Source organism: Natator depressus, chromosome 2, assembly GCF_965152275.1.
Source record: "Natator depressus isolate rNatDep1 chromosome 2, rNatDep2.hap1, whole genome shotgun sequence".
Classification (NCBI taxonomy): Eukaryota; Metazoa; Chordata; order Testudines; family Cheloniidae; genus Natator; species Natator depressus.
Window position 1 is genome coordinate 115,994,229 of NC_134235.1, and position 16,339 is coordinate 116,010,567.

Here is a 16,339-nt window from a genome sequence, read left to right on the forward strand (position 1 = left end):
CATGGAGAAAGGAAAGAAAATTACAAAAGCAGTGAACTTTAAATTCACAGTATTGCAACTATGCTGGATAATATTGTTTACTGTAACATTTACACTACCCAACAAGGGACTCTAGCTCTCAAAAGAGCTGCAAATAATTTACTTTCCACGTAGGCAGAGTCTTACTCCTCTGCTACCAAATATTTATTAAAATGTATAATTATGTAATCAATCGGATTTTGATTTCTATTGACTATGATAGACCTGAGATTATTTCACTTGAAACATCAAGTGGGAATAAAACCAAGTACTGAAAGATTTTCTAGAAATTTTTTTCAATACATATAATTAATAAGATTATTATTAGCCCCACCTTTATGATTAGATTATTAGTGCTGAAAATCCCATTATTTTACAAAATATGACTTACATAAGTTCATTGTTCCTGATTATTTTGACTGCCACTTCTTGGTTTGCTCTTGCCATATCTCTGGCTCGCACTACGTTACTGAAAACTCCCTGGCCAGTGTAACCATAAACATTGTAACGTTTATCTAGAACTTCACCTATGTTAACACCTAGGAAAGAAAATGAACAGGGAAATAAGATAAATTCTGAGCTATGTACACACATGTAGAATAATTGACAAAAAACTTTTCTGTATAGTTCTGAAAAAAACAAAGATACACAGTGCAGTCACTTAATTATTGTGTCAAGTCTACAGAGCTTTGTAGCTAGGTTTGTGGAAATTGTGGGGAACTGAAACTGTGCTTCCTTTGGTCAGGAGTCTTTTCATAAACAATGTTAGAAGTTGCATGCCCATTTCACCCCATTACAAGAAAGGTTCTGTTGGTCTTTATTAACTGCTGCTGAGTTTAACATTGAGTAGTGAAGAAATGTGCTCACTGAAGCGCTTCCATTCTGAGTCCTGGGTGACAACTACAGCACGATGGGCATCAAGGTTCTTTTCATGCTGTTTTTCTTGGTTTCAGATCATGGCAAGCGTGCTGACGTAACCCTTCCTTCTGGAGGGAGGTCTCATGGCTGTAAATAACTTTGGATAGGTTTTAATTTTACTTTGACTGTTAGATTCTGTGACACACCTGTGAGCAGTTTGGCAGAGCAGTATAGTGCAGGAGATTCTGTGACACACCTGTGAGCAGTTTGGCAGAGCACAATAGTGCAGGAACATGCAGCTGCTTTGGGTGAGCCACACTTTAAGTGATGGCACTGTGGTATGCAATTTCAAAATAATTTTGCAGATCTTTTCAATAAGGTGCTTTTACATTTAGCAACCCTATTTTAGGCAACAATATAAATTAAGGTGGCAAAAAATACTTACGATAATAGCCTTCTGCATCAGTCCAGTTATCCCTGAGATTGGGGTTTTCTTTGAAGTCTTTTCCAAAGCCAGCAGCCCTAAGACGAGCACTCTGAAATAAAGCAGAGAATTAGCTTTTTTATTATATTCAAAATACATTTTTGTATATAACTGCGATTTTTCATAACACTTACTTATGAAAACTAGAAATCCATTCAGTTATCTATCATCTCATTCCTAACAAATATTCTTCTATTTCTACAGTTCAAATAATAAATTGACCTTTCAGGAAAGGAAGTATCAAACACAAAATATCCCTTAAGCACCAATGTATGAGAATTATGAGAGAAAAATCAATAGAACTACTACTAAATATAGAGATACATAAAGCTTTCATTGCTACCATAAGTAAAATTTAGTAAATCATTAATGTACACTCTTAGTAACACACAAGATTTGTGGTCCCTCCCCCAGCTTCTCGGAAAGTTTTAATTGCAAAATACTACAGTGTCATATTATTTAGAGTTCAATATTTTTACCAAAAAATACTACAATATATTTATTAGTAAATTATCAATTATAAATAAAACTAAAATATAATTGTCAAAATTAGAAAAGGCTATTCTGAGGTGTGGTATGCTTGAATTTTTTGTGAAATTGCTTCTTACTTCATTCATAATGGATATTACTATCAATACTGTGAATCAGCAAGAGACAACTACAAGCAATATATAACCATCAATATCAGTATCACAAATTTAAAAAGTACAGCGGACCCTCGCTAGAGCGCATGTTGCTATAGTGCAGATTCGCATATAGCACAGTCACGCCGATGGATCCCAAATTTAAATATTTAAATTGGGATCCATGGTAATGCGGCCTCTGCTATAACACGGTCCCCGCGTTAACGCGGTACCGCGCATGGATCCCGAACCCCGCGTTCTAGCGAGGGTCCAGTGTATATACAAAACCAAAAAAGCACTTTCAATTAAGTGATAAGCATTTCCCTTCCAGAAACAGTCAACCATCTATAAACTGTTTTAAATGGAACAATATCAAGTACTTTCTTACACTTTATTTTTATTCTTTATCTCTATTGTTTACATCATGGTTGTAAAAGCTTGAAAATAAAAATATTTTCCCAACAATTTTACCTTTTTTCCATTTTAAAGGGTTTTCCTTTGTTGTTAATGGAATGGCACTACAATGGCTTTTTGTTATCCCTTTGTTTGTGGTGACATCACTTATAATTAAAGAATGACATTTGGTATGAATCATTAATTCCATGATTTTTATATTTTGTTTCCTTAAAAGAAAAATCCATCCTTGACACATTTTGGGATGTTTGCATGTAAATAAGCAGGTCACTGAATGGACATGCAAACATGATGCTTTCAAAGCCCCAAATAGCCCATTAGATTGCATGTATGTATTGTAAATTATTTAGTGAAAATACTGCAGAAATGACAACACTAAGGACTAGACTGATGTTTGTTATATGGGAGGCTGTGACAGAGTGCTGGGAGGATAAGTTAAGCAGTAATTAGCTGCCACACCTCCCAAAAGGAGGAGTGGAACATTTAATTATTTGATCAGACTTGAGGAGTGGGGAAGGCTCCTGAGCTAAGACACTAATTATCCCATTAGCTGAGAGGACAGTTAAAAAGCACTGGAAAAAAGAAGTGAAAGAGGAGGAAGCTAGCAGAGTCCAGAGGACATAAGATCAGTGTGGTCAGATATCTTTCTCTCCCTTCCCCTGGAGAAAGGGCTAAGGACTAAAGAAAACTGTAGACAGAGTTGATACACAGGATCATGCTGGTGGTTTTGTGGAGATAATATAAATAAAACTCACAGTGGTGCTAACAAACAGAAAGCATCGAACACTGTGTGGGATCTCAGGTTAGGAGAGGAGCCTGCTCTGTTACAGAGGCACACATCAACCCTTTCAAACACTAAACCACCAGGGTAGTTCAAGACAACAGCATACATGAAAGGAGGTAGGATGCTAAGTGCCACCTAAACTATGTCATGAAGATTGAGAGAAAATAAAAATACCCTGAACCTATAAGGAGAACCAAGTAATTGTAGATTAACTAAATCCTACAGCATTTTTCCAAAGGCAATGTTGTAACTACAAAACCCGTCTGTGACTAACAATCCTGTCACCCTTTTTCTGAGGTGACACTTACCATAATGCCCACCTCACTACATTTCCCAATTATGATGACAAATTTACAGTCCTATTTATGACATTTTTGTACAAATTCTGGGAGTAGCTTTTTTGTTTTTTCTTATATTACTTTGTGCTTCCTCTGCAAAGACAATGCACAAAAGCCATTGCAGGTCCTGCATAAACAATAGGCAAAATCCCCCAGTATTTATCCAGGGAAAACTCCCATTGATTTCAGTGAGAGTTTCCTGGATGGTACTTATAAGAATTTCCAGATCTGGCTCAATGGACTTTTATTAAAGTTTTCAGAAGATATTATCCACCTGATTTTACAAATTTTAGTGAGCCAAAATTCAGGCATAAACGACTTGACAGTGTCCCTTTAATAACACAGCAGCGAGCAAATAACGTGCATAAATTATCTTTCTAAAATTACCTACATCAAAGTATGCAGCAAACATATCATCCGATTCTGTGAACATGTCAGGAGCTAATAGCTTCTTCTGAGCTGAGCCTGAAAAGGAAATTTACATTACTCAACTTGAAAAGGAAGAAATAAACTAAAAGCACAGATTACCAACAAACAGAGGTATTCTGGTGTGTTAGCAGTTATCTTCTCTATATTAAGAATCTACATTATACAACATTAAACTTATTTACTAGTTATATAAGACTACAACCAGGCACTTCTTTTACCATTTCTCCTAGATTATGTTGGTTTATGGTATATTCTTTTACATAATTAACCTGTTTAAAAATGCAACACAGAGCTTAAAATCTTTCATTTGCTTTAAAAAAAAAAAAAAAAAAAAAGCAAATATCTCAATTGAAGACTTAACTGAAATGGCTTTCCAACAATTCACATAACAGGGAAAAATTCTGTATTCTACACATTCCTATGCATAACCTGTAGACTGAGTACATAACTTAGAATTATATTTTTTGCCAATAATATGAGGTACTTTATTAAAAATTTTAAACCCCCAAAACTCTTTCCCTGGAAGTTTCTCTCTCACAGCCAGAAAAAAATCTTCTTGACTGGATAGATAAAATAGCTGATGGTATTTTTAATTGTTCTATTTAAAAGAAACATTTTAAAATGCAGGCAAGATTATCCCTTTCTCACCATTTAATCATCTTTAATGTCCCAAAGACATTTTATAGGGTTGATAACGTAAAAGAAAAGTACATTAAGGGTACATGTTAATGAAGACAAAACTGGAATTATTTCATAACATATTAAAGTATAATAATTTTAATATTTTGGAGTAAGTTACATGCATCCCTGTCAGAGTATTGAGGAACCCACTTCCCCCAGCATTACACCCCAAAATCCTGCACTTTCAAGGCCCCATATGACAGTCACCAGCCTCCTTATGATAGATGACTGGACTGGAATCAATTGAAACCAATGTAGGTCCCTTAATCAAGCAGAGAGTGCCGTTAAGAGATAGAGGGCACTTCACCATACTTCTCAAAATGTCTTTCATTTTAGTCCCAAAGTTACCTACATTCCACAGAATTTGGTGTTCCCTTACACTTCTACTCGTGAACAACATTTACATCAGAAATAAAGGAGAATTAAACTGAGATTATACAAAAGCTGTTTATGCAAAATGATGAATCCAAAATATTAAGTTTTCTTCATATATAATTTTTTGTGCCCCTTCTCATTTAGTCTCCCTTCCCCCCTCCCTGCCTGCCCCACGCACATATTGCATCCCACATTTGAACTCTGACCAGTTGCTAGTCCCCTGATGGCAGACCATACTGTCTCCTCAGGAGGTCACAACACAGATAAAACTTGGGTCTGACAAGCAGCAGGACAATCTTTTAAGATTGGCTTTCATTTTATGTTTCTATTTATTGTAATAGCCACCCTTAAAATCCTAGAACAAAATTATTTAACGCTTTTTAATTTTAAGTACTACTACTTTGACTTTCTCTAACTGTATTTTCTTTAGTTTTTATATTGCGTATTTTGTATTTTAATTATTTAGTATTTTAGTTGTTTGTGTAGCACACAAAAGTGTGTCTTGGCAGGGTGCTTTCTAAATACTATTATTTTTATACTAGTTTTTCAATTTAGCAAACTGATGATTTGGTGTATTTTTCAGAGTTGAAACAAGATTATTCTTTCTAGATAATCCTACCACAATCAGCAATATTTGACAGAATTGCACACAGCTCTAGAAAAAAATATTTTTTTAATCAAGGGTTATAAAACCAGCAAGGAAGCACTATTTAAAATGCTATGTGCTAGAAATGACTGAGCTAAATTCTGCCATCTAGTCCCTCTGTTACACTGATATAAAAGAAGAGGAAGCCAGTTTGTTGGGGGGGGGACGGGGACTCCCTAAACACACTAACAATAGGACAAGAACTTTTCAGAATATTCAGTGGAGCGCTAGGCTAGACTACCAACCTCAATGAGATGCATCCCTAAGAGGTGTGCAGTCTGTGAGCCAGAGGGTGCACCTAGCCTCTAAACCAGCTAGTACAATTGCTGCATGCAACAGCAGGTTGAATTGCACTCCGATCTTGCTCAAAAGAACAAAGTGTGCTCCGCAGCCCTAGTTAACACACTACTCCTGAGGGAATTCTGCACCAAAAAAATTAAAATTCTGCAAAATTCCACATATTTTATTTGCCAATAAATAAATGTGGAGGCTCCAGCATGGCTGTGGGGTGCACAGGCCACTGGCTGCAGGGAGATGGGAGATCACCATGCATCCCTCCCCCGCCCCAGGACATGAACTCAATGGTGAGGCTGGACCTGATCCTAACACTGCGCGAGGGCTGGGCCTGCCCCACAAACACCCCGAGGCCATGCCCCTCTGTGCCAGGCACACCAAGGTAGCAAGCAAGAGGGACAGAGTCCTGCATGCATGCACGCCTAACCCTGGCCTCCAATCCCGCTGTGGAGCAGGCAGACTAAGCCTGACAGGATACAAGTGTGGAGGGGCTTAGTGTGGGAGGATCCAGGTGTGGGATGAGAGGGTTCTGTGTGGGGCAATCTGGGTGCAGGTAGTTCGATGGAGGGTCTGGGTGCAGGGTGGATCTGAATGCACCCCCGTCATTGGGGGGTTCCAGGTGCAGGGGGAATGGGACTCAGCAGCGGGTCCAGGTGAAGATGGTTGGGGCTCAGCAGGGAGGGTCCAGGTACTGGACAGCAGGGTTCACTGGGGTGGGGGTTTGAGTGTAGGAGGCTCAGCAGGGGATGGTCTGTGTCCAGAGGTGGGGGTCTGGAAGCAGGGAGGTTGAGGCTCGGTGGTGGGGGGTCTGAGCGCAGGGGGGCTCCGGATGCAGGGGATGAAGCTCAGTGGTGGGGTCTGGATGCAGGGGAGTTCTGGATGCATGGGGTTGGGCAGACGCGGGAGCAGCTCCCCATACAGTGACCCCTCCCCCAGGGCCGATGAGTGATGGGGGCAGGAAGCAAGGGGCAGGGGGGTGGGGCATCGGCATGGTGTGGAGCTTCCTGGGGATGGGTCTGACCTGGCTCTCGCCCAGCCACTCCATGCAGGGGAAGAGGAAGTCCCATCCTCCCATGTGCCCAGCCGGGACTAGCAGCTGAGCCTGGTGTGCAGGGTAGGAGTCACCAGCCAGGCCCTGCACCCTTTCCCCCCCCGCAGTGATTTACCTCTCCACCAGCTGCTCTGGGCGCCCAAAATGACACGCCCGTGCTGCTGGTGGGGGCATGTGACTGCTCTTGCAGCTTCCCTTTGCTTCCCCATCAGAAGTAATTTTTCTGTGGTGAAGCAAAGAAATCTGCAGAGGACATGAATTCTGCGTGTGCGCAGTGATGCAGAATTCCCCCAGGAGTAACACACTTTCAATAGCACAGGATGCACAAGACAGGTGTTCTTTGTTTCTCTTGCTGAAGCAGCCATGGCAAGCTTTGGTCCTATATTTATAAAATATATTTCTTCACACAATGCACAGTCAACCTGTGGAACTCCTTGCCAGATGATGTTGTGAAGACCAAGACCATAACAGGGTTTAAAAAAGAACTAGATAAATTCATGAGGCTAGGTCCATCAATGGCTATTAGCCAGGATGGGCAGGAATGGTGTCCCTAGCCTCTGTTTGCCAGAAGCTGGAAATGAGCAACAGGGGATGGATCGCTTGATGATTACCTGTTTTGTTAATTCCCCCTGGGGCACCTGGCACTGGCTGCTGTTGGAAGATAGTCTACTGGGGTAGATGGACCTTTGGTCTTACCCAGTAGGGCCTTTATGATGTTATTTTAAAGCCAACATTACTTTGCTACACATTTTTGGGGGGAACAAAACAAATACTTCCACCCATAAAAGCCATTTTTTGTGTAGCAAAGCACAATCCTGGTACAAGTTTCTTCTGGCTTTGTGGCAATTAAAACATTCACAGATCTGCGCACATTCCTCAATGACAACGACTAAGATGAAAATAAGTCAAGGTTTGCCAAACAGAAAAGGAAAAAATAAAATCAGCAGAGAAACAATTTGCGATCTTCCAAGAAAATGTTACATATCTTGGAGATTTAAAAATATATTAAACTAAAATAAATTGACGGTGCCTTCTTAAATATAAAGGAAGACACTAATGTCTGTTCGTCCTAATTTGCAGCACTAACGGCTTAAACTAGGATAATTAGGAACACTGAAAACAAACTCTCACATTCACACCACCATTCCTCAGAAAGTGTTTTATTTTAACAGTTCAGTTCTATAACTTTCTGGGGGGACATTTTCAACACTGTCTAAGAATTAACTTCCTTCACAAGTCTGAAATTATGATATTAAGAAATCTGAATAAAATATGCCTGCAAAACAGATTAGGTATTTCATTTCAAATTGCATAATGAAATTTCAGATTCTTACCATTATTCTGTTCAACTGTCATGAGATTGTGTTTGGCTTTTACAGAGGCCTCAAATGTATCAACATTTTCCCGTTCATACTCTTTAACATCAGCAGCTACACGTTCCAGAATGTCATCTGGTGAATTTGAACGACTACGTGTGCTGCTCTGAGGACTGCTTGGTTCAGATGGCACAGACATGTTACTGTCTTCAGTCAGGTACTTGTATTTCTGCAAAGAAACTTTATCAAGTTATTCTCAGCATCATGACTTGTCCCAATCTAATTCTATTGTGTATTTTGGGGCATACTTTTTCCTGAATCTAACTAGCTCATTCTAGAACTTAATCTGTATCTTTTCTTTATACATTATCTGAAACACTAATCAAATTGTGAAGCATGCTAGTTGTGGGATACAGAAAGAAACATGTGTTGTCAAAATATACCCTGAGTTAAGACATTATTGTCCAAATCTTCAAGTTTGATTTATAATACTTCAAAAATACCTTTTTAGACATTTAGATTTATTGATAAAACCTTTGTAAAAACTGATTTACTGATGAAGAAAGCAAGGCAAGAAGGGTAGCACTTGACCATGTGTGGCGAAACATCAGCATTGAGAAGTCCATTACTAATATTCTGGTGTATAAGAAGTGAACTCATGCTTCAAGGAGAAAACAAGAGCTTTGAGTCTTGCAACCTAAAACATTTACTATTCTATATTAGTTTGAAAAGTACAGAAATCTCAAGTGTTATTTTCAATTTTAAAGTATCTGAACTGGAGGATCTCAGTTAGTTCCCTGTATTCATCTTAAGTTATTCAATGCTTGTATAAAAATATATCACAAAGATAAAATTTTGTAAATTATTTTTGCTGCCCTGAATGATATGGAGCCCAATTATTTGACGGATGTCCTTTTATTCTATGCCCTGTCCCAGAAGTTAAAAACAATTTAGGAGGATCTTAGTGTCAGATCCTGAGGTTATACTGTCCTGGATTAGCAGCAGGGCTCCTTCAGTTAAGGGCACCGACCTTTGAAATTTGCTTCCCTTGGTGGGCCATGAGAGTCTGAGTTGAGTGATCCTTTGAGTATGGTGGAAGGTATTTTTACTCCGTTTTGTGTGATTTGGGGGGTTTTGCCAGTAACATTTCTCAAGGTAGCACCAGTGCATCTTTATGTGTAACCACACAGAATGGTAACATTATTAATTATTATTAAGCACCTGTTGTTATCAACGCTTATTTTAAGGGTTTAAAATATAAACAACAGTATGCTAAGAATATCAGATAACCGCATACATGGTACCTAACAGTTTCACAACAGGCAAAAATCACACCAATTCTGCTCAGCTTTCTGGATGCTTACATAGAAGACAAACCTTTCATTTCAAATGAAACTGACTAATCAGATTACAATCAATATTTCTGAGCCTTAACCTCCACTCTACTGTCATCGTGGTATCAGCAATATACCAGTGAAGACAATAAATGTATGATTTATCCTTTGATGCAATTACTATATAATTTTATAGTCATTTAAGTTACACAAAATCTAAAAAAAAGCCAACTCTCACAAAAATGACTCATTTGGAGTAGGTTGTTTAAGTTTTTAAAAAAAGGTTGTGCACCAAAAATGTAAGTTTCAACCCAGACAATATTTTTACAACCACATTGAAAAATAAGTGACAGATTGTGACAGCCTTAGCTTTATTAATGTAAGTGTCCACTTGAAAAATGTCACTGTCTCCAATCTTATTTTAAAAGAAATAGTAAGACAAAAAAGGTTTTTACTGTACATGTTTAGACAACTTCAGTAATCTGAGAGTTTTAATACAGTCGCCTACCTGAACAATTGCTTGTCTCTGTAATCTTCTCTGCTCTATCAGTGCTTCTTCATCTTCTTCTTCTACATCAAAGTCTTCAAGGCTGTGAATTATTAATTATTAGTATTTGTATAGCACCATAAAAATATATGGGTCTTTACAGAACTGAGTAAAGATGTAGTCCCTGCCCCAGAGAGTTTACAATCTGAAATTAAGAGTAATTACACAACTCTTTGCCTCAAAATACTTGGAAACAAGAACACAGATTCTTTTGAAGCATAGGAATAACTATAAACTTCACTCCTCTTTAGTCTTACTACAGGTTCAACTGTTTGAGGCAAAGCAAAGGAAATCCCAAAATTAGTTTTCTGAAGCTCCTGTATGAGAAAACATATGCTCTTCGGTGTGCGGCAATTCTCCAAAAACCGCCATATTTTTGGAGTTTAATGTACTCTCCTTACATATACCCACATCATATATCATTTGAAAGCTTATTGTATGCACGCTTAGATGAGGTACAATGTGGAGCTGTCAAGTAGTGCCGTAAACCTGTAGGTGAGGTGAAACAATGGTACCCAAAATGAAAGTCATTTTTTGCTCAATTCCGGAAACACCACAACATGACTAGGACTACAATTTTTAATGTTTACGTTAATTATAATATCTTAATGGCATTCCTGTTAATCATAGTTACCAAACGACAATGTATTAAAAGATTTTTATTGGTTTTGCCTGTGGAAGCATTATTTTTTTCAGAAACGATGAAGGTTGTGCACCCGTAGCAGTAGATTGCATGTCCCTAATTTGTACTGCATCGTGAGTAGATATAAATGTATGCACATTCCTAATGTAATTCTTCTCCTTCGGAAGCTTTTTTACATATGATGAAGCATCTAGTCTGCCTGATAGAATGTTTTAATTTGTAGTGCCTATGCATGCAGTACTAGCCTTTGAAATATTCCAGAAACTAGTTTTTTAATTCAGTGACACTTCTGCACAGGTCAGATTAGTGTTATAGATGACAATATATAGTTTCATACTATGAATATGGAAAAGCTATGAGAGAAATAAGTGGCCTAACAAGAAGTAGTGAAGACAAAGTCCACAAACAAGTCCGTCCCTATTCATTGCAGAGGCAAGAAGATCACGTTACAGCTCTTACCAACCATGTCATCAACAATATGACAAACCTATTTGACCCTGACTCACATCCAGAGGCACTTATCAACATATCTACTGGACTGCATGAAACATGAGATGTACAACAGACTGTACTGAGAATAGCAAAGGGTGGTGAAGAACAAAAGGAGAGATCTGTGATTCTGATGGGACATGCAGCTTTTTCAGCCTTGTCAAGAAATCTGGCATCAAAACATTTGCCAACATGGACAAGCAAGTGAAGTTTAAATCTGGAAATGGAGGGACGATAACAGCAGCGATCAGTCCAGAAACTGTCTTCTGAAAAGCGCTCTCCTTAGCAAGATGCACAGATGATATTTCAGCACCAACTGTTCTTCACCCAATAAGAACCTGTGCCTATGTCCCTCTTCCATGCTGATGGAAACATAAGAACAGACAAAGCTGAATTAGGGTAACAGCTGGAAGCTCAACCTGAAAGAATCCATCAGCTAACAGCATCCAACAAAGAAACCACAGTGTACATCAGAGATACCCTGGCTGTGAAAGAAATAATGGCTGGAGACAAATTCCACACATTTGATTAACTGGATGCTGAGTACTTGAGGCAGGTCCTAAAAAGATTTGACAAAGCTAATTCTATGACAATAACTCTGTGAAAACGACAGAAAGACAGTGCCAGACAGGACCTAAGGTTGGATGCCGAGAAATACCAGGTGATTGGTGGGCATCCTGTACCTCCATGGAAAAAGTTTCTAAATACCGGATCCAACAGCCAGTCACCTGTAAAATTCCTCTATGACTATCGTTCAAAATGCTCATGAGAGTGTGGGAGCACACTCAACACAAATACTCCCTGTTGGGGGTTTTTCCAAAGGTGAAGTAGCAAAGTCCATCACCAGTAGAGGTGTTGAAAAAAGCTCAAGACTTGTATGAGGAAGCAGACACAAGGATGCTTCTGTATCCTGTATGTGCCAATATGGCTTTGGGGCTTCTTGGAATATGTGTACATTGCAATATAAGACCAGGGTTAGCAGAACTCAAGTTAGCAGACCCTGGGTTTGTTAATCTAGGGCTTGAGCATCTAACACTCATATGTAACCCCAGGTTAGGAATTGCTGAACCCTGCACCCCAACCTGGAGCTCCAACATCTACACTACATTATTGGGGCCCAAAGTCCAACCACACATATTCCAGACTTCCTAGCACCCTCCCAAAATGTGGCTGCTCTAGCCCTTTATTCATGGTGAAGTATGGGAAAACTTGACTGTCCAGAAGACAAAAAGTTGGCCCATGAGATTCTTTTGGCAGACTCCCAGAGCATGAGTCCAGTGGGGCCATTTAACATAAATAGCTTTTCTTCCTCTGTGACATTTACCCCCAATATATTTACATAGAGCAATCATATCCCTGCTAAGTCTTCATTTTCTAGGCTAAACAAACCAAGCTCTTTTAGTCTCCTCTTGTAAAATTAGTTCTCCATTGCCCAGACCACCCTACTAGCCCTTCTCTGCACCTGTTCCAGTTTGAATTCATCTTTCTTAACAACATAAGATGAGCCATAATGAGTCAGACCAACCATTCATCTAGCCCATCATCCTGTCTCCTGACAGTGGCCAATGCCACGTACTTCAGAGGGAAAGAACAGAACAGGGAGTCATTGAGTGATACGTCCCATCATTGTCTCCGAACTTTTCACAGTCAGAAGGTAGGGTTTGCATCCCTGACCATTGCGGCTAACAGCCATTGATGGATCTATCTTCCATGAAGTGATCTAATTATATTTTGAAACTTGTTATTGTTTTGGCCTTCACAACATATCCTGGCAACTGTGTGTTGTATGAAGAAGTACTTCCTTTTGTTTTAAACCTGCTGCCTATTAATTTCATCGGGAGACCCCTGGTTCTTGTGTTATGTGAAGGGATAAATAATACTTCCTTATCCACTTTGTCCATTCATGATCGTATAGACCTCTATCCTATCCCCCCAAAACTCATCTCGTTTCCAAGCTGAACAGTCCCAGTCTTATTAATCTTTCCTCATATGGAAGCTGTTCCATACCCTTAATCATTTTTGTTGCCCTTCTCTGTACCTTTTCCCATTCTAATATATCTTTTTAGAAATGGGGCGACCGGAACTGCACACAGCATATCATGGATGTATATAATGGGCATATCATGATATACAGAGTGGTATTATGATATCTTCTGTCTTATTATCTATCACTTTCCTAATGGCTCCTAACATGACTGCTGCACACTGAGCAGATGTTTTCAGAGAACTATCCATAATGACTCCAAGATCTCTTTCTTGAGTGGTAACGGAGAATGTAGACCCCATCATTTTGCAGATATAGTTGGCATTACATTTTCCAACGTGCAGTACTTTGCCTTTATCAATACTCAATATCACTGCCATTTTGTTGCCCAGTCACCCAGTACTGTGTGCTCTCTTAGCAGTCTGCTTTGGAATTACCTATCCTGAACGCGGGTGACCAGAACTATACACAGTATTCCAGATGAGGTCTAACCAGTACCTTGTACAATGGTGTTAATACTTCCAATGTTTTATATTTTAAATTGAAACAGAAGTCCAGCAAATCCATGAAAAAAATTAGTAGCTGAATAATCATATACTTATTGATTTTCTTCTCAGCTCCACTTCTCCTTAAAAATGTGAATGTTAAATATAAATATATCTTTTTAAGAGGGTCTCAAAACAATTTATGATGTTTTATTGAGCCTTACATCTGTGGTGTACTATTCTAAACTCCTCCCCGCCCCCAAAATGAATAAACTGAGGTACAGCAAGACTAAGGCCATGTCTACACTACCACTTTTGTCGGTAAAACTTTGTCGGTAAGGTGTGTGAAAAAACACACTCTGACTGACATAAGTTTCACCAACAAAAGTGCCAGCACGGACAGCACTATATTGACGGGAGATGCTCTCCCTCTGACATAGCTAATGCCACTTGTTGAGGGTGGTTTAATTATGCCAACGGGAGAGTTCTCCCCCGTCATACAGCGGCTACATGGGAGCTGTGCTGCTGTTAGGTCTCTACTGAGACATAGCCTAAGCGATTTGCCCAAGAAACACAGCAACTCAGGATTGGGAACACAGCACTCCCCTGCCCACGAGCCAATACTCCCAGCTAGTTTTTAAATTCTCTATAATTATGCAAAAAGATTTTGATCACCACAAAACCGGTTTACCACACAGATTAGTACTGAAACAATGCAAGAGTCAGGGCCCTTGGCTAACATGAAAGAATAGCTCATTACACTGGTTTTGCTTAAATGGACACAATACAAAGCTTTCAATAATTAATTCTCCCCATTAATGGAACCAAATCTTTACTTGTTAGGAAATGAAATATTAGAAATTCATTCTTACTTCTCATCTGATGAGGATTCCTGCTCAGCTTTCATGCCTTCAGAAAGACTTCCTTTAAATTTATCTTCCTTAACTTTGCTTCTACTCCTACGTCTACGACCACCCCGTGACCTAGACCTCCTCCTAAGCCGAGATCTACTCCTCCGACCTCTATCCCTGTTGAACAGAAGAAAAATACAGTGTTGATTTATGTCCAAATAATATTTAGTTGATACTGAAATATATAAATAGGCACACCAAACAACCCTTTAAAATAGTAAGCTTTAACAATTAAACTAACGTTAATATTCTGAAGGCGGCTAAGATGAGTGAAAGAATGTGATAATGTATAACTTTTTGGGGAAGGGAGGATATATGCATGCTAGGGCTGTTACGAATGAGCTAATAAAATATTTAATTTTTATTCTATCCAATTTGAATAATGGGCCTCTATTTAGACAATAATGAAAAGAAAAGTTCCACTGCAAAACGTTTTTACCTCCTCCGAGGAGACCTGCTTCTCCTTCTTGGAGACCGGCTACGTCGGAGTGGTGAACGAGATCTCCTTCGGATGGGAGACCTAGATCTTCTTCTGGATGGTGACCATCTGAGTGGGCTGGCTTCTTTTGATCTCTCACGCCTAGAGAGAATATCATCTCTAGGTCGGGTTCTTGAAATTAAGAAGAGAAAGACACTAGTATCAGGGACAAACTGAAAACAAAAATCACAATTCCCTCTTAAAGCTCACTTTAAAAGCTTACTGCAAGTGAGACTCCACCAGAGGGGTAAGTATACTTCAGCGCTGCCAGTCTGCTTTGCATGTCTCCCATCCCTGGAAATATCTGCCCAAACACAGACCTAATTCAGCACAACTCTCGCAGTAAACTTTGTTAATTACCATCACAGAGCTAGAAGAAGTAAAAGAAAGTTTTTGTTTAAGTATTGTGTAAATATTGGTCTATTTTAAGTTAATGTGCAACAGTGCTGAAATGAATATATACATAAAATAAAAATTGAATCCAGAGGATCTTCTCCACCACATTACAAGTAATATCTCAAATTTGGGCTTAAACTACTTAGCTGTAATCACTGTAGAGTCCATTTTAATTTAGAAAACAGATGTGGCCAGCCGTGCTTTAATTAACATTATGTGGACACTAATGTAGCAGGAGTGTTGGTGATTCTGTTGAAGGCATCTTTGCACTTGTGACATTACTGAACCAATTCCGTACTGTTGGTAAGGGCCACAGTTTTGTAAGTAAATATTTCAAATAAGTTTTAGTATTCTTACAATATATACCAACAATTCTACATGAATGGCAAGTGAATAGTTATGCAGTGTTTGCATGACAGATGCAACATAATGAAGGCATGAGAGCTATTTAAACTGTGAGTAGTTTTCTAATGAGATTGTGACAGATGATTCAAATGTAATTTTAAACAACTCTATATTTAAAGTAAAAAACTAATATATTTCAATATTATTTTAAAATTATTTTTAACCGTTGTTTCTTGGAGGTCTCCCTTTCAATTATTAATCCAGCCCAAATCGGTTTACCCTGGTGTAACTGAATCATAGCATAAGGTACCATAACAACAAAGAAAGCTATAATCCTAACGTTATAATAGTTAAAAATAATTTTAAAATAATATTGAAATGTATTAGTTTTTTTACTTTAAATATAGAGTTGTTTA

At 38.7% G+C, this 16,339-nt stretch overlaps 1 protein-coding gene across 4 annotated transcripts in view; it reads right to left on the reverse strand.

The window, feature by feature from the left end:
* PRP4K (pre-mRNA processing factor kinase PRP4K) overlaps positions 1-16,339 on the reverse strand; it is a 49,800-nt gene that overhangs the window by 15,803 nt on the left and 17,658 nt on the right. For all 4 annotated transcript variants that reach the window (XR_012638166.1, XR_012638165.1, XR_012638167.1 and 1 more), the window contains exons 3-9: positions 15,144-15,314; positions 14,666-14,821; positions 10,154-10,235; positions 8,330-8,540; positions 3,911-3,984; positions 1,322-1,412; positions 410-557 (exon numbers count right to left, since the gene is read on the reverse strand). Coding sequence is in view for 1 of the 4 variants with exons in the window: in XM_074944927.1 (XP_074801028.1) it covers positions 410-557; positions 1,322-1,412; positions 3,911-3,984; positions 8,330-8,540; positions 10,154-10,235; positions 14,666-14,821; positions 15,144-15,314 (933 nt within the window). In the remaining 3 variants the exon portion in view is untranslated. The remainder of the gene's footprint in view (positions 1-409; positions 558-1,321; positions 1,413-3,910; positions 3,985-8,329; positions 8,541-10,153; positions 10,236-14,665; positions 14,822-15,143; positions 15,315-16,339) is intronic.